The sequence below is a fragment of the Sebastes umbrosus genome, chromosome 6 (assembly GCF_015220745.1).
Source record: "Sebastes umbrosus isolate fSebUmb1 chromosome 6, fSebUmb1.pri, whole genome shotgun sequence".
NCBI lineage: Eukaryota > Metazoa > Chordata > Actinopteri > Perciformes > Sebastidae > Sebastes > Sebastes umbrosus.
This window is the reverse complement of record NC_051274.1, coordinates 8,042,778-8,070,758: the sequence shown is the minus strand read 5'-3', so window position 1 is coordinate 8,070,758 and position 27,981 is coordinate 8,042,778. Positions and strand designations below refer to the sequence as shown.

Genomic DNA, 27,981 nt, shown 5'->3' with positions numbered 1-27,981 from the left:
GCCATCAGTCACTCTACAACCATCATCCTGGAAAATTTCACCCTTAGGAGCAGCAGCTCCTGAGCAATCTGAAGGAACTCCCACAGGTGCGGAGGTAGGCAACAAAACCACATTTTTAACAACTGGAGAAACAGGATATGTGTGTGCTTGAGACGAAACTGCAACAGGTGTGACTGCTTCTTTAAGGACCCATTCCTCTCGCTTATGTATTGAATTGACCTGAGAATTGAGTGCACACTGTTGACGCACAAGAGACTCAAGGGTAGCCTGCACTGAACCCATCTGCTGTCGCAATGTACGCACCTCGGTCACCAGAAGTTGTACATCCTTGTTTTCAGTGACCGCGGATGTAATGGAGGTCATCAAGTTTTGACGGTCAGTAATCAGGGACTCTTGGAACTCAGACTGTGTTTGTTGTGCATTCCACTGAATGGCATTTATGCACTTTGAACCAAAATCCCTTACTTCTGCGAGCAAATCGTTACTTGCTTTCTCCACCACATTTGTTATGAGAGTAGTACACATTTTTAGAGCTTTATCAATGGGTATGCCCTTTGAAATGTTTGACAGCCACTCACGCTGCCAATCCACTGTATTTTTAAACACAAGTTTCATCGACTCTACAGCATTAGCAAAAATGACTAAATCTGAATCTGAGTGTTCCTGGGTGGGAGGAGCTACAGGAACTGGGGATGAAGGCGGAAGTAATAAGCCCTCTAAAGCCAAAAGAGGATGAGTGTCCACAGACAATTGTGGTTCTACTGGAGCATCTACCCATCCCTCTTCATCATCATCATCCCGTAAGTGCACCTCCTGCCCAACTACAGGCATATCCAAGCTAACATTTAAAGAAAGCTCGGATTCCAATTCCGCAAGCGACGGTTCAAATGCGGTCATTGTAATGTCTGGATCTTCCCAAGACATGATGGATAGTCACTAGTAATTATTTGGACTAATAGTCAAGCCACACTCCAAATACACATTTCCGAAATATACACTCAAATACACTTGCTAAATAGATATCAGAAGATGGGACATAAAACTAAATCTCTTTATTGAAAGATTATGCTTTGTGTTACGTGTCCCTTCGTGGTTGCCAATTATGTGGCGGTACTGAGTTCCCCAGACTTTAGTTGTTCAGTCAGAACTGAAAAACAGTTCCCATCCACATAATTATATAAAATAAAATGCCTTCTTAATAATAATAATGAACAAATGCCTCTTCAATAATGAACAAATGCCTCTATATTAACAAACAATTAAGGAAACTGAAATATTGGTTTGTGTTTTTCCTTTTACCCTCCTTTAAAGTTTTCCCAAATAAAATACACTAAAAGAAATGGGTAAAAAGGGTTTCATTGAAAATCAACAAATGAATAGAATACAAAAATACAGCCTGCAGGCGTTAGGCTATCGTAAGGCAAGCCAGCTGTTGCACAAATAGCACCTAATCGTCCCAGTGCAGGTAACCCAATTGGTTGGCACTTAACTTGTTTCCCCAACTAGGAGTCAACACTCTCAACAAACAAAACACAAAGATCACAGAATCCCAAAGGGGCCCAAAACAGACCAGAGTTTCTGGTAAAGCTGGTAACACTGTAAAGGAGAGATCAGAATGACACTGGGTATGCAGTTTCCCTCCTCTTTTAAGCCCTACAGAAAGGGCCAAGAGGGGAATGCACCAAGCTGCTCTCAACTATCATTTAAGAGCCAGTCCCCACACCCTGCGCAACAGGTGAACTGAATAACCCTCTAATCACTCAGCAACTCAACCAAAAAAACACCAGGGAAAAGGGAAAAGGGAAACAACAGCAAACACCAGAGAATTGGCAGCTGCCACAACTTATTACAGTATAACTCAATACAATTTAGGGAAGATTTATTGTAGGACTGTTGTATTTTAGCTATAGGTGAACCTCTGTGTTAAAAGTTGGTTCCAGACTTCAAAGAATGGATATCATGTCTGTGACTATGATGGATATCCTGTTACATATACGTGGTAGGAACACAGCAGAACAGAGACAACATGTTAAATCATCTGATATGAGTTCCAGATGAGATTTGAGCGTGAAACGGCGTGACAAGTGCAGGGCAGAAACGTCGGTGCTGTGGTCCTGCCCCTCCTGCTGCCGCACTATAAGATTGTAGGTCTCCTCCTGGAGCCGGTCCACACAGACAGGATGCACTCCTCATGCTGCCCTTCTGCCTCACCACAGACACTGAAGGTAAGACTTCGTTTCACTGTTGTTGATTTCCCCTGCAGTGTTGTTTACTGCTACTACTACTTCTCATGGTAGAGTTGAAATGATTTACTGATGAGTAATTGAATAGTTGCTGAAGATTTTCTGCTACTTTTCTTTCATGCGTCCAATAGTTTCCTGCAATTCCCTAGAAAGAAACATTTGTACTGTATAAAGGTTATCAATTGGTTCTGATTAGAGGGGAAATTGAGGTCATACAAATATACAATTCAACGTATTTGGAGAATAAAGTTGCCACCAATAAATTAACAATGGATGAATATTTACTTGGATTTAAACAGAGCGGTTCTTTCAATGTTCTTCCCCTGAAAATCATTCAAATGCTTATAAACTCAGAGAACTGTCTCATAATTTTGCCTTTATTTTTCCAATAATTAGTACTTCTTAGGAAATTATGGGGCCATAAAATAAAGCATGATGTCATATCTTTGTAAACTTTGGATTTTGAACTGTATCAAACAAAACAAGCAATTCAAGGACATGACTTTAGGATTGGGAACTGCTGATGGGCAAAATGAATCCAGGTCTGACCCCACTTGGGGTCACTCGATATGCTGAAGAGGGAGTGGGAGCTTTATGAAATTGATACATTATAAATGGTGTATTAGTAGTTGATATATTTCAAACAGAAAAAATTAATTAGGGCAGCAACTTTTACAATTTTTATACTGACCAAAAACAAAACATCTCAAGGTCTTCTTTTTTTTTTTTTAGCTTTTTCCAGAGCTGCCTGGTTTACAGTTTTGGTTGAGAAATGTTCTCCTTCTGTATGTGACAAAGTGAATGTTGTCTTCTAATCATACCTGCTTTACTGCCCATAGGTGTGGAGTATATCAATAGGGAAGAAAAGGGAGTGAAGGTCTCAATAAATAAATACAAAATAATAAATAAGGTCTAATGATTCTTAATTACAAACGTTCTGATCAGTCAGGAATGTTTCTTAATATTAATAGCTATTTACAGACTGTGTGGGCTAAAACGCACAAAGAGCCTAATTCTCCTGTTCTGTTTACAATCAGACAAGCTCATTAAAATATGCAATAATTAAGATTAGTGTATATGATGGAATAGTGGCATTAGGATGTGCCAGAGGAGCCAAATTTGGGCTTTTGCGGTCAAAATATTTCTCCAGAGAGAAACAGTCTAGAACCGGGCCTGGTGCATACTAAACAAAAGCCTTTTAATAAACTTTGGCCAGTAAGTCGATTTAAAATAGTTTTCACTTGTAAATGTAAATCAACTTTTATTGTCACACATTGTAGTGTACACAGCACAGCACACAGGGAAATTTAGCTTCTGCATTTAACCCATCCTAGTATTAGGAGCAGTGGGCAGCCACTATACAGCTGCCCAGGTAGCAGTTTGTGGGTCCAAGGTCTTGGTCAAGGGCACCTTGGCAGTGCCCAGGAGGCAAACTGGCCAGCTACCAGTCCGCACTCCGTATATGGTCCGTGAAACTGGAACCTTCTGGTTCCCAAAGCCAAGTCTCCACGGACTGAGTCACATTTCCTCTACTGTCATCTGACCGGTGAAGAAAAGGCTAGAGGAAAGTCATTATGAGCACATTTTTAGAGGCATTTTTTGGCCTTTATTAGACAGTCAACAGTAGAGAGATTACAGGAGGACATGAGGAGACAGAGATGGGGAACGACAAACCAGGGAAGTTAAGGTTGATGGCTGGCACCTTAATCCCTCTAGGCCTCAAGGGCACCCTGGCTAAATGAATTCCATTGTGTTTTGATAATGAGCTTGGACAGAAACACCATCAACCCATTTGTATGTTATAGGCTCTGAGTTGTGTATTAAAAGGTTTTTCTTCTCATCTTCAGGTGATGTGTGTTCGGATGTGTATTTTCTACTCCACCATGTGTCTGGCAGGCTGGCCGCAGTCCTCGGAGGCAGCCAGACGCCGCTGTGGTACTGATCTCCTCAATGACCTCATATTTGTGTGCGGGGATCGTGGAATCTATTTAGGTAAGTCTATATCATGTTTTCCACTTATTTCGCAGTAACTACTTAATGGCACCGGTCACCGGAAAGTGTGGCTTTATTGTGTCAGTAAAGGTCAGGAGGTCACCAACATCATTTTTGATTAATTCTCTGGAAACTGAGACACAAGTGAATGCAAGTACATTCTTCAGATGTAAAAGTGTTTTGTATGTGATCCAATATTGAAGCTACCACCTTGCAAGATGAAAAGCTGAAGTTAAGGGGCCCTATTTAAACAATCTATATAGCGCATGGTCTAAAGTGCATGACGCCAGTGCACTTGGGGCGTATCCAACTTCACTTTTGCTCGTTAAGCAGTGCATAATCTGGGCACAAAGTAAGGCGCGAGGGGCAAAGGGGTCGTATTTAGTCTTTTAATTAAACATAGGTGTTTCTGGGCGTAACAGGAATTAAACCAATCAGAGTGTCATCCCCCATTCCCTTTAAAAGCCAGGTGCATTGCTATTTAAAAGGCGGATTCTTCAAATTGGAGAAGCAAGCCTTTTTCTGCTGAAGAAACGGAGCTGATCGTGTGCAAAGTGAAAGTGTGCATGCACCGTGATCTCTCTGGCCACGGCGGTCACGCCAATGAGAGCGCGCTGCAGGTTGAGCAATACAGAATGCCTGTGAGCCTTACTTCATTGTGTTTTGTTAAAGGAGGTTGCGCTTCAATGGGATTCACGGTGGAGTGCTAGACCCAAAGTCCACTAAGCATAAAAATATGATAGGGTAGCACATTCCAGATTTCAAAATCAAGGAGGACAAAATACTAACGTTTCACTTGTTTAATTGGCTCACGTCACAATAGACATATGTTTACGCGTTTCGGCACGGAGCCTTCTTCAGAGCGTGAGCTCATATGCTACCACATCACATTTTTATCCTTACTGCCTTATATACCATTATATTCCGAATTGTCACCTGCCGCCTAAATTTTGTGTTTTCCTTAACATAAATAAAAACATTGTTAGAGCGCCAACTGAGGAGGAGGAGCGTTGCTGCGCATCCCTGTGTGTGTGTAACAAGCAGAGTGTACGCATGTTGTGAACCTGCCAATGTAGACGTATCTTATTATCTGAATAATGCGCCCTTTAAATAATGACAGAAATGAAGATTGATTCTATTTTTTTTCTACTCTAGATTTGAATAAAGATAATAGGACCAAATGTTATCAAGGTTATTCTACCCTGTGGGTTAACACTTACACTAGCAGAGGTGTATAACACAGATATGGTCAAGGTCATAATGTCAACGTGAAAACACTGCAGTAACTCTGAGCAAGTTATCAGCTCCACAACAAAACGCATCCTGTTCGTTTATTTACTTAAAGGCTAGACACAACACGGCTCCTCTGTACCACAGGTTTCAGCAGCAAACTGGACAAACACAACTTTTTATGCAATTTAATATCTCATGGTTTATCTTTTTCAGGCCAATCTTGATTCCACTGTTTTAAACAATAGTGATTCATCATTAGATACAAATATGTGACATGTAAATAAACTGACTGGTTGGATTGAGAGCAGTCACTTCACAGTGGACCTTATACTGTAAGGCATGTTGCAGCATTTAATTGAAATAAAATGTATTATTATTATTATTATATAATAATAATCTCTCCCACTGCACACAGAGAATTACCCACATGACCTTTCACTTGATTACCTTTACCCAGTTCTGACCAAGGCCACTTTCTCCTCATGCTATCAGAATGGTGGCAAGCCACCAAGATGGCAGCGTATTCACCAGGACACTGTGCCTCAGTATGTGATAGCTTTATTGTTAAAACAATTGTTATCTGAGAGCAGTGCAGCTTTCACACTAATAACAAAGAAAGGTATAGACAGGGAGAAACTGCAGAGAGCCTCTCAAACAGAAATCATTCAGAAGAGTTCAATCTCACTGAGCAAAGTAGACAATTCACAGTATATACTATTACTACTACTAATATTATTATTATTATGATTAATATTGATATTATTATTGATATTAATATTATTATTAATCATAATAATAATAATAATTATTATTATGATTAATAATAATATAAAAGCACACGAAAGTTTGAAAAAAAGCTTTCCTTTACCCTGTCAAGCTACCATGCATGTTTTGGCGGCTGTGGCTCAGAGGGTAGAGCAGGTCGTCCACCAATCGGAAGGTCGGCGGTTCACATGTCGCCATCAGTGTGTGAATAAGTGTTTAGATTAGATCCTGATGGGCAGATTGGCAGCCTCTGCTATCAGTGAATGGGTGAATGCTGACCTGTAGTGTAAAGTGCTTTGAGTGGTCAGAAGACTAGAAAGGCTCTTTATAAATGCAAGTCCATTTACCATTTGTGACCACCTGAGGACATTTAAGCTAGCCCGTTTTTCTTTTTTAACGTAAGGGAGGCTTTGAAGAAAGACAAGAATCTAATGTTGGACATTTCTCTCTCCGCAGGTAAAGGTACGTGGTCTGGTTACGGCTCTCGGCCCAGAGGGAAGGGGATAGTGGACCAGTGCTGTCGGCCAGCTGGCTGCGAACTTCAGCATCTGGAGATGTACTGTGCCAAACCAAAGAACCAGCAGCACACCACAGCATACCCAACTACAACCACAACCACAACCTCAACCACAGCGCTTCATACCACTACAGAGCAAGACACGGTATGACCTCTACTGTTTGAGCATTATAGTTCAGCCTCGACCTTTGGAACAGTAGCTTGATAGAATAGTCTTAACTCAAGGTTCACCAACAAGACTGTAAAAATGCAGCTCAGGTGCTTGTATAAGGGTGGTGTGGGATGTCTTTGTTGTTAGGGAGTCAGTGGATGGGAGCAGAAAGATCAAGGAGGTACAGTGAAGGTCCTCATGGGTGCCAAAGTCTGGGCCCGATTTGAAACAGACCCATGGTAATCCTACACTAACCTGACATGCATAAATACATTTTCAAACAAAGAGAGACCAAATCTGAAAGGAGCCCGAGGACAGTCAGACCCAGTCCGATTAGATCAGGGGATAATTAGACCTGATCTGAGAGAGACCCACAGCAATACAAGGGGGCTGAGTTTAGAAGAATTTGTCTCTCAGCTCTTCTGCTGTCTGAAGTGAAATACAATGCAACTTTGTCCTCCACTTAGCATAAGGCACCAACCACCACAAGAAACAAAAATTGTATGTGGTTATAGTTTGAGAAAAGTATTAATTTATACAAGTGCAGATTTTAATGAGGTGGAAAAAAATCTAAATGTGAGAATGGTGACTTCAATACCTGAAGCAAAAGTATACCATAATAATAAAGTTGGTATCTGTTGTCAAGTTTACCTGCTGCAGCCAAGCAACATGTCCTTGAATCAACTCCTTATTCTTATCTTTGTCTTGCAGACTCAGCAGTTCCAAGCAGTGTTTCAGAAAAGACTCTCTGAGCACCTGGGGGCTCCCAACAGTCCAAAGAGGGAAGCTTACAGAAAGAAAACGCAGACTTCACTTCGACGGAAAGGCAAAGTTGCGTCGTCACGCAGGAGGAGTAAAACAAGGAACACAACCAGCAGCCCTCCGTCAACCTCTGGGAGTCCCCCTCAAAGAATGACGTTTCAATCGTGGCCTTTGACCTCATGAAAAGCTCAATATTTATGGTTACTGGATTGGACCCAGCAAGTTCGAAAGACTGATGCTGACTGTTGTAATATTAATTCTCTACTAAGTAGGGATCACAGACAGATTTGGAGGGAGTGGTGTTTGTGTCCTCTTTATAAATAGAACTCCTCCTGAGGGAAATATCTGTCTCTTTAGCTGTGTTCACCAGCTAGTGCCTATAACTGTGTCTGCCTGCCGTTTGCTGCTGAGCAGGTAGTCTACAGTGGCTTTTTACGTTTAATGTGTGTGGGAAAGAGCTGCATGGGTCACATTAGTTGATAATGTGTTTACTTAGATGTGCTGTTTTTTAACAGAGAACTAATCGTGACACCGATATGTTAGCTTGTCATCCACTGTGGCTAATAATGTTTTCTGATTAGTCTTTTTTAACACATTAATTATCATAGATGTATGACATATATGTGACACACCTGCAAAGAGTGTGTAGTGTGGAATACAGTGCACAGCATGTTAATACTTTTTATAGCACTTTTGACTGGCTTACGGTATGTAGCTTTATGTGATTGGGGTCCAGACATTAGAATGTACCAAAGAAGTGTGTGTAGCCTTAAACTTATTGAATGGGTCTGTAGAACTTGTCAGTTGTACTGATTTGTTTTTATTCTTTTCTCTGTCTGAGATTAAGAAGTAAGATGTTTATTATTTTGTGTTTTATGTAAAAGAATTTTATTGCATTCGTTATTTATTATGACAACATAAGACTATAATAAATATTAAAACTTAATAATATTTTCTGGTGTTCATGTTATGGCTTGATTTGAAGGAGAAAACTTAAAAAAAAAAAAAAAGTAATTTGAAGTTTGACCATGATCATGATTCTTCCTCAGGTGATGTTTCACTTGTTGCTCACACAGACTGTAACAGGGTTGGTGTAGGTGGAGAGAGTTAGTAGCGTGGGGCTAGTTAGCAGGAGTTCCGTGAGAGCCGATTAGAGAGTCGACAGACAACGGAGCAGAGATTCCCGCTCTGTTACTTTATTCTACAGTACTTAACATCGACCGTACAATGCCAGGTCTCTATGGCACTATATTCACTAATCATACATGAGCAGCAAAAGCATGAATCCTATAACAGTCGGGGACCAGCCACTGGAAGAGGTCGACAAATTCACATATCTAGGAGGTGTTATAGCTGTGGATGGTGGAACAGAGGAGGACGTAAAATCAAAAATCTGAAAGCAAGAACAGCATTCAACATACTGAACAAAATCTGGCAATCCAAAACGATTTCACTGAAGACCAAGCTCAAAATCTTCAACTCCAACGTTAAACCAGTACTGCTGTATGGATCAGAAACCTGGAAGACCACCACTAACATCATCAACAAGCTGCACACATTCACTAATCACTGTCTAAGACGCATCCTTGGGATCTACTGGCCAAACACAATCAGCAACATCAACCTGTGGGAACTCACCGAGCAAGAGACAGTAGAAGTACAGCTAAAAAGGAGAAAGTGGAGCTGGATTGGACACACTCTAAGAAGCAAAATGGCAATAACTAAGCAGGCACTGACATGGAACCCACAAGGCAAACGGGGGGAGAGGAAGACCCAGAAACATCTGGAGAAGGAGCACGGAACAAGAGTTCAAAAAGAATGGATTGATGTGGAAACAGCTGGAGAAGATGGCCCAAGACAGACAAGGGTGGAAACAAGTCATCAATGGCCTATGTTCCTCAAGGAATACAAAGGCCAAATTAATGATATGAGCAGTAGAACATAAACAGCATTACCTGCACGAACTCAGTTATCTATTGTGGACGTCGTGCACAACTCTCAACTCAACTCAACTCTCAGTACATCACACAAACAACAAAAGGAGGCACCACCTTCTGGCATTACAGTAAAACCACAACTCTGGTTGTTACAGCGCGTTTTGAATCTCATAAGATTATATAACTACATGACACAAATTGACCTTTTGTTTTGACGTTCAACTTCGGTGAGATCATAAACTGCTGACTCATTTTACTTTGACATGACTAAAGTTATCGTCTCTTTCCAAGACCTTTCCAAGATTAGTGAAGGCCACCTCAGCACTCAGTGAAGAGCAGCCTGATAAAACCAATGGCTCTTCTATCCTTATTAAGCATTATTCTGTGATTAGATTCAAACAAAGTTGAATTTGCTTGTTGTTTCTCTTGAGATAGATGACAAATCTGGGTTGTTTTGACATTACTGTGGTGGCACCTCACTTTTAACACTAATGTATGCAAATGATTCCCCTTTGCAAGAAATCGGTGCAGCACATCCTGTAGAATATGTTTAAAATTAAGTCATCAAATTACATTAAAATAAAGGCTACAGTCTACAGAACTGCACACGTGATTAAGCTTTATATCTCTGCTTCCACTGTCAGTGCTGGAGATTAACAATAGTCATCCTAATTCTAATAAAAAGGTGAATTTATTGGTTGTTCCTGGAGATTTCAACTGCATCTCACAGTCTATCTAGGTGGATGTATTTTTGCTCAATGATGCCAAAAACATTCTGCCTACTGCCACTTTAATGCATACTGCAAAGCAGTCTTTGTAAACCATATGATTTTAAAGTTTTTCATACGGTATTCTTCTAGATTCATCCACAGATATCCTGAACTTTTGTGCTGTTCATGCCAAACAATCTGTCTGATGATGAAAGATCTGTATGATTGAAGCACCAGCATCATTTTGGAGTTATGCAACACAACTCTAAATGTGCTTCCATATCTCATATTGAAAGTTGACTGATTGAGAGGAGAGATGCTGTATCAGTGCTCATTTTGCACATTAAGCTTTATATCTCTGCTTCTCATTAATTTTTCGAGAAGGTACCTGAGTTCAGAAGTACTTTAATGTTGTTGTCTGGTGGGAGCAGTTAACTCATATTCCAAGTTGGAATGTAACAGCACTGCCAACCAGCTTGCTAAAGCCTGCCCAGAGCTGTGATTTAGGACAGGATATTGGTTGGATTTTAAGAGACAGGGCTTGGGCTGCTGGGCAGTGATGGCACAGCTGATTCTTCAGGCAGTACCATAAAAGGCCACAGATGGGGAATGCTTCCAAATACCTGCTTTTTCCACAAAGCGTTGTGCAGAGCAGGTGACATCTATAGCAAGGGACTCCATGGAGTACTTTGTCGAATTTGGTGTAATTTGGACCCGCGACACGTTCAGTATTAATAAACTTTGAATAAACAAGCAAACAGCGTTCCGTGCAGCCGTTGGGGGCGGGCCGCGGCTCATTGAGTGTATTTCAGTTTTGCTGCTTGATGTTGGATATACTTATGTTACAACTGATCTCAACGAGCACCAAGTGGTTCTTGTTAACGCTGCCCGGAGCACTTCCTTGGGGACAAGCAATTGGCACGCTCTGAACAGCCACATGCTCCGAACGGGCACGCCACGATCTGTTCGGGTACTGCTCTAGTTTATGATAAATGCTCTCAAAGTCATAGATGTGGGATAAAAAGCACACAGCCAGTCTCTATAGCAGCTAATTTTGTTCTTGTCTTGCCATAAGACTTGTGAGACTGGCTTAAAAGAACAGCTTTGGGAAATACACTCTTTCTGAGAGTGAGATGTCCAGTTGGATATCAACCTACCTCTGAACAGAGATGGAATCAGGATGTAGTTAGCCTAGCTTAGCATAAAGACTGGAAGCAGGGGGAAACAGCTAGCTTGGCTCTGTCCAAAGTTAAAAAAATGCACCTACCAAGATCTCTAAAGCTCACTGATTAACATGTAGCATCTTGGCCAAATTTGCAACTTGGGAAGTCAAAAGATTTCACAAGTGTCAGAGTTCAGCTGTTGTGGCCATGGATGGAGAAAAGGAAGTAACTAAGTAAGTAAAGTTTATTTGTATAGCACCTTTCACAGATACACAATCACAAAGTGTTTTACATTAATAAAACAAAATGCATCAGTCAATATTAAAAGTAGCAATGACAAGCACAGGGCTGTCAAGCTAAAAACACAACAAAACAAACAAATGAGGGATGGGGATGGCATTCCATAAATTGGGTGCGACAGCTTGAAAGGCACGGTCACCTCAGGTGTTATAGTGGGATCGGGGGACTGCCAGAAGTTTTTGGTAAGAACACCTAAGAACCCGATTTGGTGTATAAGGCAGGAGGAGGTCAGTGATATACTAGGGTGGTGAAGGAGGTGCCAAGACTTCCAAAAGCCGATTGATACCCTAGAAGTCTTTTCCAGAAACAGAACTGCTTCAGCCCGAGGAACTCCGGTTAAAACGCTCAACAGCAGAACAGTGGAGGGGTACGTCCAGTGCGCGCACAACCATGTTGCAATGAGCAAGTGACTGTGATTAGTGATTACTGTGCTGTCTAATTAACGTTTGGTAGGTGTCAGTCTATGATAAGTTACAGTGCCTATGTGTGCTGTATAAACACAAGGCGAAAGTGAGCATGGCTCACATACCCCCGGTCACTGCTTGACCCCTGCTAAAGTAAGGAAAAAAGGTTTTGCCCTATTGGAAAAATTTCATAAAATTTGGGCACCCTGGACTTTTAACCCCCAAAAGGCACAACCAGACCACACTGTCAACCATCATACCAAATTTAAACTTCCTTAAATAGTTTTTGAGTTCTGCTCCGGAAACAAAAGTGTGACACGCGAATGGACGGAAGGACGGACGGACAGATGGATGGAAGGAGGGACACGCGGAGCGCTATATACCCCTAACTACGTTGTCGCAGGGGGTGTATTAAATTATAAAGGGCTACGCTGAAATACATTATGAATGTTGAAAAGGAGGAAGCCGGAGAACCCAGAGAAAACCCAAGCAGGCACAGAGAGAACCTGCAAATTTCACACAGAAAGACCCAAACTGGGTTAGAACCCAGAAGCTTCTTGCAGCGAGCCTTCGTTCACCCTTACTCTTTTCATTACCAAAAGAAAATTAGTAACACGTTACTAAGTAATGTGACATTCAGTACAGTAAGTGTATTGATAATTCAGAAAATAATGCAGCATTCTAACAATTCTATTTCTAGGATGACTGAACGAATCATGGTGACCAGTTTGTTAATAACGTGTTAAATAAGTAGATAGGATTGCAGGATTTTTGTTGCTGCCATAGTCAAACCCCCTATCTTTATTTTGTCCCCAACTGAATCTGATTTGCACATCTGAGTATAATCTGGTCCAAACTTCACAAGCTCTTCTCAGGCAGGAAGGTGTTTTTGAATCCACAACATAGTAACAGCTGTTCACAGTCAGCTTGATAAGGCAGGAGGGGAGAGCTTTCTCCTTGTGGCTGCTTGCGTCACAGCCAGATAGTGTTATTTACTCCCATCTCTTCCCATGCAGAGCTATTCGAATAAAGCCCCCACTCACATTTGATTTTCTCATGGCCATGAGTACGCAGTTGTTGTCAGCCCAAAAGGGTAAATGTTGGACTGGTAACTTTTTGCCCAGATTATATGTTTGACAATTTTAACAAATCTGTGATGAAGGAATACTGTTGCCCTTTTTGTTTTTCTGTTCCAATTGTTTCCAGCAGGTCTCATATAAAAATGTACAAATACATTTAATGCAGACTTTATTTGAAGGAAGTCTGTAGTAAATAACATGGGTGCAGCTGTTGCAACATGCAATATGTGGATGTAAAATGTGTGAGGATGGGACTTATGCAACAAGTTCTTCAACCTAATGGACAAAATGAGTTACTTGTTGTTTCCCTCTGCAACAATTTGTGCGTGGTTTCTGACGCTTAGCCTCCGTCAGCATTTCTTAGTGTATTCCAAAACGGTTACAAATTACTTATAATAAGATTCACTTGAGTGTGCTGATCTGTCGTCTCTATGCAGGGCCGGATTATCCTCTGGGGGACCCCGAGTTGTGGGCCCCTATTGAACCAGGTTTAATGTTTAAATAATATTGTTATAAATAATATTGATCTTGGCTTGTTTTATAAATATGTTCTCCAATGGTAATATACAGGGGATAGGGGGCATCATATTCATGCTTCCAAAAGACAACATATAGGCTACATATTGTGAACCAACCTAACTATTTAGCCTGCTACCTGGCGGGCAAGCTTTGCCTTTTAAAGTAGCAGTAGGCAGTATATTTTTGGCATCATTGGGCAAAAATTCCATAATAACCTTTCAGCATATTGTAATTCAAGTGTTCTGAGAGATAACTAAACTTCTTCACTTCCTCATAGCTCTAAGGCTTTAAAAAATCTAGCCCGTGACGGGAGACTTTGACCAATCACAGGTCATTTCAGAGAGAGAGCGTTCCTATTGGCTGTGCTCCGGTCAAGTGACCAGTACTTGGCGTTCCTTCAAGCCATCTTAACCTGATCTCAACACGGCTGCCGGGTCACAAATGTTCTCATTTTACAGCTAAACAGTGCACTACAAGATGTTTCTGAAAACATTTAAGGCAAGAAATAGGCATTAACGTAACATAATATTGATTCATATTTGATCAGCGTGGCCTAGTTTGGTTTGGTCGGAGTTTGCGAGTGATTGACAGCCGGCTCTCATAGACAGCAGCTGGATGGCAGACCCCAGATCAGCGCTGACTGCTTGTTTTCCTCCGGTCTGTGAAATCTTGCAGATGCCGTTAGGATCACCAGAGGACACAGAGGCACATGATTTTTTTCAGGCTACCTGTTTCATGTACTATTGTCAGGATATAGCGACGGTTTCATAAAAATAACTTCTTTTAATCATATTTGCTCCAATCTCGCCAGCTTTAAGTTTAAGGTGTGGTTAGATTACGTCGTAATCATTACGAAAACTACTTCATTAAGGTTAGGGAAAGATGGCGATCTCGATTAAAAGAAACCAACAACAACAAATGTGCCTTTTTGTCTAAAAACTACCGTGGTTTAAAGGTCCTACTTGTGCTACATTTTCGCCCAATATTTTTGCCATAAATCAGCTACAGCATTATAAAGCCTCAGAAATACTGACACGGGCTTGACACGTCTGCTGTGCATGCACAAAATTGGCACAAAAGCCAGCCAGTTTTTTTATGTACAAAGCCTGATAGTTGAACAGACTGTCAACAGATCCACCTGTCTCTAACTTCAGGAGGTCACTGAAGCGGTGTCTCTCTGTCAAGGCTGCTGAAGGATATGGATGCTCTCTTTTTCCTGCTGCCCTATCAGCAGGCTTTGTATTTGTAGCAGAGCAGCTGCAAACACAAAGACAAGCTGCCCAGCTAACAGCTAGTACTCGACCTGGACCAATAACACATCCTGCATCTGCCATCAAACAAAATTAAGAACTGATCATGCAAACTGGCACCTTGAACTGTCCAGTAACTGCATAAGTGTTTTTTAATTGAGGTTATTCATCTTTGGCCCCTGAGCTCCAGGATAAACTACTTCACTGTGCCAGAACAGCTCAACCTGCTGACACATTTTGGCTGGACGCATAATTCTCTAATTTGACTTTTTCATAAATGTAGCTCTTTGTTTGTAGGCCTTTATCATGCTGTGTTCCATTGTTTCACTTGCCTTGTGCTCAATTATATTAAAGGTACTATATGTAACTTTCAGAAGATCCTTGTTATTTATGACACCCGTGGCTGTTAAGTCAACTGCAGTCAGCATCCTGACATCTCTCCATAATAATGGACAGCTCGTCAGGATATTAAAATTTCATCTAGTCTACACACTTTTCTTTATCTGAACATTTGATTTTCTTTGGCTACCATTAGTACACTTATTTTTTTGTGATAGTAAACATCATTCACTGATGATATCAGTGTCATTTGGAATATGGCCGTAATGAAATCCATGCAATCCCACCTATGCCTGTCATATGTCCTCACCAGGTAATATTAAAGGTGCAGTGTCTAGGATTTGGCAGCATCTAGCGGTGAGGTTGCAGATTTTTCAACCAACTGAAACTCGTGCCGTGTGCCAAGCGTGCAGGAGAAGAGGACCCGCTCCGTATGTAGACATAAAGGGCTCATTCTGAGGTAACAAACACACAACAATTCTTATTTCCATGCGATAGTACACTAATGAAAACATGCTTATTAAGATTATATTCCATTACTGCCAATAGATCCTTCTAAATACAACACTTTTAAACCAAAAAAAGCCACTCTGATCTTGTTTCACATGTTGTTCATCATAGTGAGACTACAGTGTGCTCAGCCCCTCTGAGATTCTTTATCTGCAGTGTTCCAACCACCAACCACCTGCTCAGCTTTGTTGCCTTCTCATTGAACCTGCACCAATGTAAACACAGGCCAGTGTGTGCATGGACAGTGCTCACTAGTTCAGGAGGCATTACTGTCCAAAGGATTAGACATTGTCGAGGGCTTTTCAATGCCAGCACTATTCTATTGCAGCCATAGACTGTATATAAGAAGTGGACGTAGTTACGTCGCCCATTGCTTTGTGGAAGGGGTGGGCGGATCAATCCGAAAATATCGATACTACCAATACCTACATCTCGTTTGAAGATCGATTCTAGCGTACATAGGAACGATACAAAAAAAGGGGCCCGTTTTATCAAAGAGTAGAACTATCTGTGCAAACAACGTCCATTGTACAGTGTGCTTCTCACTGCTGTGAGCATTCAAACAGCATGCGTTGTGCATGTGCACACGCACCCTGATCATGGATGTATTAAGAGAAGTGGATACAGCGTCGGAGGCGGGCTCCCATTCATTCTTATGAGGGTTGCTCAGCGACGCACGAAGCCAAAATGGCTCGACTGCTGAGTGATAAAGTAGTCAGATCATCCGGCCCATATGGGCCCATAGAGCAGGAGCAGTAGCGTTTCCTTTAACTCCGCCTCCCAGCCCGCGGTCCAGCCTCGGTCTGGGTCTCATTCACGTGAACGGAGGAAGGAAAATAACTCTGGATTCGGCTATTATTGCATTTTACATTTTAATGATTTAAATAAGGGCTATTCAAGTGTTTGTACTGGGAAGATAATTTAACTAAAAAAAAATTATACTCTGAGTTACAGTCTCTTTCTCAATGTAAGTCTATGGATCTTTTTAGGCCCAATGGCATCACGTGAAGGACACGGAAGATATAGTACCGCCGTTTGGCCAGGACGAAAATTTGCTTCAACGCCAGGCGCTCCTCCTGTCGACCCTGACTAGTTACTCCGACCAACACATAATGGCTAAACAAAAAAGGAGCATGTTTAGAGCTATTTCACAGCTGTGAATGATGGTTGAAGGTAGTTTGTGCTTTGCACTAGAAAAGTAAAAAAAAAAAAAACCATTGTGTTCTCAACAAATAAATGTTTGCACTTTGTTTATTAAAAATTAAAAATAAAAAGTTTCACGTTTGCGCATTTCATTTATAATAATGAAAAAAAAAACATATTTGTTTGCTTTTAGAAAATGTCCTGTGTTTTAAAATGTGATTAAGTAATTAACAATGTAAAGCAACATGAAAGTATGCTGTTATAATTATAAAATATATCACACAATAAATCACATGCTCTGACAAAAATAAAAAATTTAGTGTACTTCGCATTACAATCAGCTGTTTGTTCATGACTCGTGTTCACAATGTTCAGTTTCATTTTCACTGTACAAATGTAGTGGTTTTAAGACCAACCATGTTGTTTTTTCCTAACTAAGTGGTTTCGTCGTTATGCCGATTGGTCGTTAAGCACACGTTTACTACGACCGAAAAGTGATGCTGAGGGGTCTGACAAAGTGCCAGTATGTGACAAGTTGGGATGAGAATGTGTTGACATATCCCCTGACTGGGGACACATGTTTAAATGTCTAATTAATAAAGCATTCTGTAAACATTTCTACTAAATCTAGCTGTGTTGATATTGATCAGTAATGGTGAGCTTTTGTTGTTTAGTGGAGAATTGTTGCTTTCATAAAGTAGAAGCATTTTAATAAGCTCATCTCTACCAATTTTCATATTATCCAATGTGGGTGGGTGTGTGCTCGTAAGTGCCATGTTAACCTGGTCAAAGTTGCTATGATTGGACCTACAGTTGTCCTACAAGAGACAGGCGTTAGTACATTCATTAGACTTGCACAGTGGGCCCAATGTATGAGTTCTTTACTTTACTTACCAAGCTCTTCATTGTCTACTGATCTCCTTGTGTTGTGCTGCACAGTGTTAGATTGAATATGTCAGTGAAATAAGTATAGCTACAGTAGATTGTGATAAGTGTTTGGGTACACCGATAAGATTAGTATGAATGTAAACAGAGATGATTACGGAGTGTGACCAGGAGAGAGTGTCGTCTTTATAAAAAAAAATTTTATTCAGCAGTTTGTCACTTAATCTTTTGTCCTTTCTTTTATCTGCTGCTTGCATAACATTTGAATTGCGCAATGAATCACACATGTGTTTGTCGATTTAAAAGATAATTTTCCAAGTCAAGAAAGTTTGTTGTAAACTGTTGAAGTATCAGACTGATATGATAAATGATAAAATAGGCATCCCGGGCACAGTTATTCCACATATTTGTCAGTTGTGTCTAAACAGAGAGCGAGAGAGATCAAGCAGACACACATATACACTAAAGCAGACCAACACGTTATCATCCCAACTCGAAAATGTTTGGAAATTATGATATTTTTTTAAGGGAATCGATACCAAATGAGTAGCTTTGTGAGTGTCAAAGTATGGATACCACAGTATCGATCAGCCCATCCCTAGTTTAAGGCCCTGACACACCAAGCCGATGGTCGGCCAGTTTTCGGCTGTCCATGAGCATCTTTTGGCCTAGTTTTTTGCGGCGTCCGTGTCGGAGGCTTTTCGGCCGATTCGCAGCGTGTTCGAGAGAAATCACTCTGATTGGCTGTTCAGTTTGAACAAATCGGTGCACGAGAAGAGAAACGGAAGTGAGGAAAGCAAGCTGACGAGTAAAGTCAAGAGGACACACACAGAAGACTCTTCTTATTTTTCATCTTCATATATTTTCACAACGACATGAACATCTGGAATGAAGCTAACGGCGTGGACACACATCCAACGTCAGGAGCGCGCGGCGGCTGCGTGGCGTGTTGTTTTTTATTTTGGCGTCCATGTTAACAGGTTAGAGCAGCCACACTGCCAGCATGAGACGCGCGTCTCATGCGCGTCTCCTTTATAGAATAGAGGTCTCGCCTATTTTTCACGCGAGCCGCACGCATCTCAGCTGCTTCTCACAGCAGCAACAGACAGTGAAAGTGATCTAGTGACAGAATATGGGCATCATACTAGCAAGACTTTACTACAGTTTTGAGGTCTATTTGTAGAATAGAATATGTTACAGAGATTAAAAAAAGTTAAGACTTATTTTTAAATCAACATTTCCTGCTTTCATTTCAAAATAAAAGCCCTCAGGCGTTTTTTCTAAGGACCGAATTCCTTAATTTGTTAACACAAGGCTTTTATTCTGAAATATGTGCCGGACAGTGTTCTAGAACATAAAGTGACCTGGAGATCTCCATGAATGAATATAGTACGGAGTTTTAATTGTGGATTATTACTATTATTTACTAATTACCACACGTTTCTTAACATTTCTCTGTCTAAAATAGATGTAAATCACTTTTAATGGCCATTAAAAGCAAACGCTATATAGAAAGAAAGGGCTGACAGCAGCAGCAGAAACACAGCAGACACGCAGCCGCCACGCAGCTAGTGTGAACACCCGACGCGCGTATCACGCAGCCACCACGCCACGCAGCCGCCACACGCTCCTGACGTTGTACATGTGCTCCGGGCTTAAGTGGTGAGTGACAGTGGTCCGAAAATGGTTGGCAAACGCCGCTTTGTTTCATGTACAACGGCTTGTATATCCCTGTGGGAAGGTGCAGAGTTGCCGGATTTTTAATTAACACAGTCGAAGGGCAGGCTTCATCCTATCCTCTGTCTGTGTGTGTTTGTGTGTGTGTGTGCGTGGCTCTGCACACAGTAGAGGAGAGACAGACGAGCAGTGGGACACTGGAGCACATGCACACAGAAACACCCTGTTGTCATCCGTCAAATATGGCCGCTTTGTATCTGACAGAGTTAAAGTGTGACTTGTACCACCTTGTATCAGACGCCAAGGGGTGTGACAAAGCGGCGATATTTTGCGACCTGAACGGGTTATACCGTGCGCACTGTTATTGGCTGGGGGTTACACCCCCACGTAGGGCACAAAGCCACTTGGCAGACGCCCAGAAGAGTCAGACCTCCAAATTAAGAAGAAAAGATAAAATCCAGGCAGAGGGCTGCAGGGTCTCTGCAGAAACATACAGGGAGAGGGATTATTTTTGTATCAGTCTATATCTATTGTTTTTTTAGAAAATTCCTGCATATTATGCCTTCAATCATAGCGTCACAGATTTCCAACAATGATTTGTAACAGTTTATGAAGTCACAGACATATTATGTGGTCCTGCTGATAGGGGAGTCAGATCACAAAACACTGTATTTAGTTGTTTAATTATTTTTTTTAACTGAAAACACGTTAACAGATATTAGGATCATTACGATAATGTGACAAAAGGCCTAGAAAATATCTCATAAAGTGAAAAAAAATGATCTGCAGTGATGTCAAATGATCACAGAGTGCAGAAAAAGAGCACAAATTCTGCTCATACAGGAGCCGTCTGTAGGTGTGATGCTCTGCCGTCTGATGGGATCTGATGTTTGAACTCCGACAAGCATTATGTAACAGATTTATCTTTGATGTGCTCAGTGTCGTGCTTTTGGACTAAGAGACATCAACATGCAACGCTAATATGTGGCACAAGGACTTTGTGATTAGTCCTTGTCTGTGACCCGTTTCTCTACCATGTCCAGACTGCGTGGCTCTGAGTGACGTCCTGATCCAGTCTGTCTATTATCACATTTGACAACACAGGATGAGTGACAGGCGGGAACACATCAGTCTGAAGAGAGATATGTTTATGACACTGACATAATCATATTATTTGGATGTTTCCCCATATACAGTATGTACCTCCATATGGGTTACCTTCTCAACCAGTTAATGAAACTGTTTATAATCCTGTTTCATATCTTATACATTCTATATGATCTCTGAGTTTGTTTGTTTTTAAGATCTGGGCTTATTGTACTTTATTGTAAATCAAACAAAAAAGACAAAAGCCCTGCTAGTTGTGTGTAGTTTTATTGTCACTGTTTTGTCCCAACAAACTTTTTTATTCATTTTATTACACTACATATTTTATTACAACATAACAGTGGTAGTTATTTATGTAGGACCGTGTGCATATACAGTATATAGTGTATATGTATAGCAAAAATGGTCAAAATAATAATTTGGTGAGTGGTCTGTTAGAGGGGGCAGGAGGGAGTTATGGTGAATGATCAGGCATCAGCTCCACACACAAGTTTGAAATATGCGTTAAATGTTGCTGTGTGGTTTTGAATAGTTAAAGCTTAAAGATTTCAAGTCAAAAATAATGTCCAATGCAACAGATATGAGCGTGTTCTGGGACTCCGTTGCATCTGTTGCGGCTGTAAAACGGTGGATACATTGTTTTGAGTGTCTCAACCCCCTGCAAAATGACTCGTTTTACTATCAAAATGTGATCGTTTTTTTTCGATAATATTTGGAAATTCTAGTTAGCATAGAGCTAACCGGAAGTTAACTGACTCGGTCGGCGGAAGTCAGTTCAGATCAGAGAATACTGCTTATTTCTTTCATGATTTTGAAATTTTATATACTTGCCGATTTTTTTTAATCATTCAAATCTGGCTGGGTGGTTAATAACACATTTTTTGTAGTGTGACAAACTCAAAACACACATTTATTTTTTCTTTACCCTGACTTTAAAGCTTGCTCAAGTCTCCAACAAGGCGAAGAGTGGGTCAAGGGAAACACTCTGGCCAATAATGATGGATACCTGTTGATGCAACTGTGTAGGTCCATAAGGCCGGTTTACTTGCATGGTGCAGTGTTGGCAGCTTTCAGTGTGTAAAATGGGTGCCATGTAATATTTTATATTTTGCGTTTTCAATGTATTTATACATATAGAAGTCCAGAATTCAGGGACATCTGCTGCCCCATCTCTCATGGTTGGGCACACACAGCAGTGTGTATGATAATCATGGTTTGGTACATTTTGGGAAGTTTTCTCCTCTTACCAATCAGGTAAACAGATAGCAGCACACAGCAGAGCAGAGAGAGAGGAGCAGGGGAAACAATGAAGCACATGAAAACATACAGCGATGTAACAACCTGTTGGTCGTCAAATACTGCCACTTTGTATCACAGACACTAAAGGGTGCCTCAGTGTCAGACGCCAAAGGGGCGTGACGACCTGGGAATGAGAACGAGCTGCACACCCTGCTTATTGTCTGGAGGGTTTCACCCTCACATGGGGCCCAAAGGATCTTTGCTGAAGCCCAGAAGAGTCCTGAACACAGCAAAATCAGAAGAGAAGAGAAAATACAGGCAGAGGGCTGCAGGGTCTCCACTACACACTTCTAGTGGGTCATAGGGATGATTGAAAGGGATTATTATCATAATATATAATATATCAGTCTTTTTTGAGAAAATGATGCATATTATAGGCTACTTTTAATGGATTGGTGTATCTTATTGCAGGTTTGGAGGAAAGGAATACATTTCAGCTAATTGTTTAAAGGGTATGAACTGATTATTCTGAATTACATGTCCAAACTGGATGATGTGCTTTGAGCTCCAGGAAAATAAACAGATTTGTTATTTTTAGAAAATTTAGATTGTGCCAAATAACCTTTTATTTATTGTATGCATTTGATGTACGTTCAACTAGGCTTCTATTGTAGAAGAAATGCACGGACTGTGGAGGCAGTTCAGTTTGTTAGTGGCCACGCCTAAGTGGACGGCCTTGTTGATGAACTGATGGTGCCTGACTGTTTTAGCTCCAGCCAGGAGGGAGAGTCACACAATTTTCTAGGTAATTTTGTTCTAAAAAGACTGCAACTTAGGAAGATAACCACTCCATTTGTCTAACACAGAATGCTGAAGCCTCATATTCAGTTCAGATGAACTTTAGAATAAACTTTTGCACAGAACATGAACTTGGCAGTTGTGCTACAAAACAATACTCCAGTATGGATGGCCAGTATGGACAGGAGGAGTTATTACAGCGACCGATAACTCATGAAAGTTCATATCAAAAGGAACTGAACAGACAAGGCAGTATAGTATATACACTATGTAACTTGTAGCTGCACCTCCCCAGTAGGGGGTCTGTCAACAGAGCATCTGTTTTATGGATGTATAAAGAGAACTGGATACAGCGTCAGAGGTGATGGGCTCCCGTTCATTCCTATGAAAGTTTCTCAGTGGCACATGATGCCAAAATGGCTCGACTTCCGAATGGAAAAGTACCCGGATCTTCCAGCGATCTTCCGCATCCATTGGGCCCATAGAGCAGGTGCAGTAGCGTCCGCTCGGTCACATGGCTCGGTCACATGGTCACAGCCGTCACGGCTTGTTAACTCCACCTCCCAGCCCCTCGCTCCATCCTCGGTCTGGGTCTCATTCACATGAACGGAGGAAGGGAAATAACTCTGGATACAGCTATTAGTGCATTTTACAACTTTTAGGACTTAATGATTTAAATAAGGTCTATTCAAGTGTTCATACTGGGAAGTTGATTTACCTAAAAACAATTATCCGCTGAGTTACAGACGTCTCTTTCCCAATGTAAGTCTATGGGAAAAAGTCTTTTGGGCCCAATGGCATCACGTGACGGACACAGAAGTTGTTGTGCCGCCGTTTGGCATCTAAGAAAATTGGCATCAACGACCGGCGCTCTTACTGGAGGACTGATCTGTTCTCAATGGCTAATGTGAGAGCTTTTGTCCTAAATCAGTTTACATGAAATTAGTATTAATACAAATATGGTTTTGATAACTGCTTCTTCCTTTGCACTTACAGTACCATACACTTTACCATTATGACAGAAGTAACTATTACAACTCTCTGAAAACTCATCAGGTTTTAACATTAAGCAATTTGATAAACTTCTAGAACCCACTCGCAACCTTATTATCACACTGAAGGTCTGTCCGTATCCCCGAGTAATAAAAATAAATAGTATCAAACAGCGAGTTGATATCAGGCTGACCATCATGTAACGCACTGTATGTTAAAGATGATATGGCTGATGTGACCTACTTCAGTTAGTGAGGCTTATCAGAGAGGATATGATGCGTTCGTATCGCAGAACTTATGGGACGAAACTGTGTCAACTTTGAAAAGTGTTTACAATGTTTGCTGTCAATCTGTTTCTGTTTGGTTTTGGTTTATTGATAAGTACATCATTTCCTTTTCTGTGCGTATCACAAACGATAAGACATGTTAACTCAGTTAGTATCGCAGTTTTTTATTGAAACTAGACATAATAACCAGGTTTGCCTGCATCAATCATTTTGATGCATGGAATGGAAGGAATACATGCCATATAAGGATGATACTGTCTACAACACAGGGCCTAAAGGTAATACAGCTGGCTACCTGTAACATTTACTAGCAGGAACAAACATGTCTTCTCATGAGATAATAATCCCTCCAGGGCACAGGTAGCAATGGAGATAATGGTGACTTCTTGTTACATCTAATGGAAGTCATTAACACTAAACCTTGCTGCTACACCAGCTACTAACCCTGAGTCCCAAATGGTCGCTGACTCCGAAGTAAGGATGAAGGGTGAGTTGGCCTTGTCCCACGCAGTGTTGCCGCACTCTTACGTTAGATTTCTTGACATTCTGAAACCAATTAATAGGACAAATAACTACCATGTGACTGTGAAGTATAACATTTATATATTTTATATTGTATATAATATTTGCATGCCAATAATAATTATGTTATATCATATTTTATTACACGGCTTTGTTGAATACTCCATTCTGATTGGTCATTCTTGGCGTCCTACGGTCTGTTATTTCTTTATAACAGACCGTTGCTATGTATAACAGACCGTTGCTATGGGCGCAGTTCTGATGTCGGACTCTGGCGGACCGTTTTTGTGTCAAATTATTGATTTCTTAATTAAGTAGCCGAGTAATAAGCGGGATAATGTATAGCTAGCGGGTCATTGTTGTGAAATAGGGGTTTCATCGGGGTCCACCCCTCCGCTCAGCGTTGGGGTGCAGCATCTCCCTGTCGGGGTTTATTTCACAACAATGACCGGCTCGCTGTACATTATCCCTTACATATTATATTATATTATATTATAGGCTATCTGGGGTTTCACCAACTCTGCTATACTTAAACATCAGCTCTCAAGACTACAAAGTGAGAGTCCTGGTGTAAGACGCTACCTCGGGCATTGCCAGACACAAACAAGCCAGCCTTCAACGTTGAAAAAGTCCTGCAAGACACCTCTTGAAGTTATATTAAATCAGGTCACTAGACCCCAGTGCAAGACGATACCTGCTTCCAGCCCTGCCAGATGCAAGAGCCAGCCCTCACTGCTACAAAGAAAAATCCAGCCACCAGATGCGACTGTTTCCGGATGGATTGTCAGTCCTGCTTCATACGGGGCTGAACCTTTAATCTGAGTCGCTGTTCTGATACCACCTTGGCCTCTTAGCAATGACCTCCCAGTATCCCTCCAAACAAGCAAACACGCCAGCCTTCAAGGTTAAAGTCCTGCCAGACGCAGAAGACACCTCTCGAGGTTACAAAACTAATATCAGGTCACTGGATACAGACAGACTCTGGTGCAAGATGCTACTTAGGGCGATGCCAGCCCTGCCAAGCACAAGGGCAAGCCCTCACTGCTACAAAGAAAAGTCCAGCCACCAGATGCGACTGTTTCCAGATGGACCCATAATCTCAGCTGCTGTCCCTATACCACCTTGGCCTCTTAGCAATGACCTCCCAGTATCTCTCCCCACTCGTCTTTGTGGAGGAGCTGAGGCCAGACGTTGAGGGAGTGCGCTCCTCAAACGTTTCCTCTTCTCTGAGGCATCTAGCAGGATGTGATGTAATTTCATGCCCTTAAACCAAAATAACAGTGTTTTCAAATCACTACACCATTGTTGATATATCCCACACATTTCCCGCGACTTTCCAAACCAACTAATTACACTTTTACACCAAGAAAAAGTCGAGCTTCACCCAATCAGTATTTCTCAAACAGGCCCCCACATATTCTTTTACTTGTTCACCTTTAAGTTCAACAAGTTGTGTTAATTTTTTGTACTGAGGAACTGTCCACTGTGAGTGCGACAGTGTTATAGCTGTGTAATGCCAGATCAGTGGCGTACTCTTTTAAAGCAGAATGTTTTTGGCGTCACAGATAACTAACCTTCGGCTGGTGGGCGGTGCTTGGTATTTCCTCAACTGATATCAACATGGCTGCCGGGTCACAAACGTTCTCATTTGTTGAGAGAAATATGGTGCATCTTTGCAATATATGAGCCTGCATGTGACATAGGAAGGGGAGTCAAATCTGAATGGCTTGTTGAATCACATGTTTTCTGACCTAGGCAGTCCACAAAAAACTGACTGGGTTGTCTTATTTCATAGTTTGTGGGTTGGTATCCAGATACCCAGATGTACAGTTTGTGCACTAGCACTGAAAAAGAGAGTTTTTCATGATATGTCCCCTTTAAAAGTACAATAGTTTATTAGGACAAGGCTTACAGAATTGTGAGGCAGGACAGGGTCAACACCAGGAAGTCAGTCCAAACAAATCCAACGAAGGGCAGACGCAGAGGTTCATACAGGCAGGTAATAACTTTCAGAAGCCAGGTTACAGGTAACAGAGACGAGGAAACATGTGGCACATGCAATGAAAATGAACTGGCAGTGTGTGAAAAAGGGAGGGTTTTAAACTGCAGAGCTGATGAGGAAAATGGCAGTTGGTGTTTGTAGGTGGGAGGGGATGTCAGGTGAGCAGGACTGGAGTCTGAGGGCATCTAGTGGATGGTTCGAGGATGGCAGGTCTGGGGAGGAAGAGGAGAGAACATGGCCTGAAGGGAAGTGAGCAGTGGCTAGAGACAGGGAGGAACAGAGAGCCAGGCCAGGCAAAACAACAACAGACTGTAGTCAAGTCATGTAAAATGTATTTATATAGCCCAATATCACAACTTAAAGATGCAGTGGGTAGAAATGGAGCAAACATGATTAAAAAAAGTTATTTTTATAAAGCAGTCACTATATCCTGACAGTAGTGCAAGCATGAGACAGGTAATCTGAAAAAAAAATCAGGTACCTCTGTGTCCTCCGGTGCTCCTAATGGCATCTGCAAGATTTCACAGACCGGAGGAAAACAACCAATCAAGCTAAAGTACACTACAAGATGTTTCTGAAAACATCTGAGGAGAGAAATAGGTATTACAGTAACAGAATATTGATTCATATTTGATCAGCGCTGCCTATAGTTTGACCGTTTGATCAGAGTTCACGAGTGATTGACAGCTGCCTCCGTTGAATGAACAGCCAATAGGAACGCTCTCTCTTTGACATTCTGCCTACTTGACTTTTACTCTGCCGCTCTCTGGGATGGATTTAAAAGAGTACGCCACTGATCTGGCATTACACAGCTATAACACTGTCAAACTCACAGTGGACAGTTTTAAAAGAAGGATTAAAGCTAAATGGTTGGTAATTCATTCAATCATTCATTCATTCATTATCTGTAACCGCTTATCCTATTCAGGGTCATGGGGGGGGGGGCTGGAGCCGATCCCAGCTGACATTGGGCGAAGGCGTGGTACACCCTGGACAGGTCTCCAGACTATCACAGGGCTGACACACAGAGACAGACAACCATTCACGCTCACATTCACACCTACAGGCAATTTAGAGTCAACAATTAACCTAACCTGCATGTCTTTGGACTGTGGGAGGAAACCGGAGAAAACCCAGGCTAACACGGAGAGAACATGTAAACTCCACACAGTAGGGCCCCAAGCTTTATTAGTAAATTAATAAATCAAATGCTCTGACAAAAAAAGTTATAAATCTGGTAGCTGTGCCTGTCGCAGGACTGTAATAAGCCCGTCCAATCATTTCATTCAGCCCAAACAGATATTGTCTTTTTTATTCCATTAATTCTTCTTCCATACAGCTTTTTGTTTTCCTGCTAACACAAGCATGCTCAGGTTTGTAGAATGAGTATACAATATTAATCGTTATCCAGCGGACTAACCGGTTCCAAAAGCTGATGAACAGGTTTCACTGCA

At 41.4% G+C, this 27,981-nt stretch overlaps 1 protein-coding gene and 1 long non-coding RNA gene across 2 annotated transcripts; one reads left to right on the top strand and one right to left on the bottom strand.

Moving 5' to 3' along the window:
* Positions 1–17: 17 nt before the first annotated feature.
* Positions 18–27,981, bottom strand: LOC119489979. The gene is made up of 3 exons (XR_005207300.1): positions 27,564–27,981; positions 8,691–8,703; positions 18–27 (listed from the first exon to the last, which is right to left on the bottom strand). It is a non-coding gene; the product is annotated as an uncharacterized LOC119489979 (long non-coding RNA).
* On the top strand, positions 1,776–8,609 carry igf3 (insulin-like growth factor 3). Its single transcript, XM_037773059.1, has 4 exons — positions 1,776–2,225; positions 4,091–4,235; positions 6,690–6,895; positions 7,613–8,609. The coding sequence occupies exons 1-4, from the start codon at positions 2,181–2,183 to the stop codon at positions 7,844–7,846; spliced, it is 630 nt and encodes a 209-aa protein (XP_037628987.1). The 5' UTR covers positions 1,776–2,180; the 3' UTR covers positions 7,847–8,609.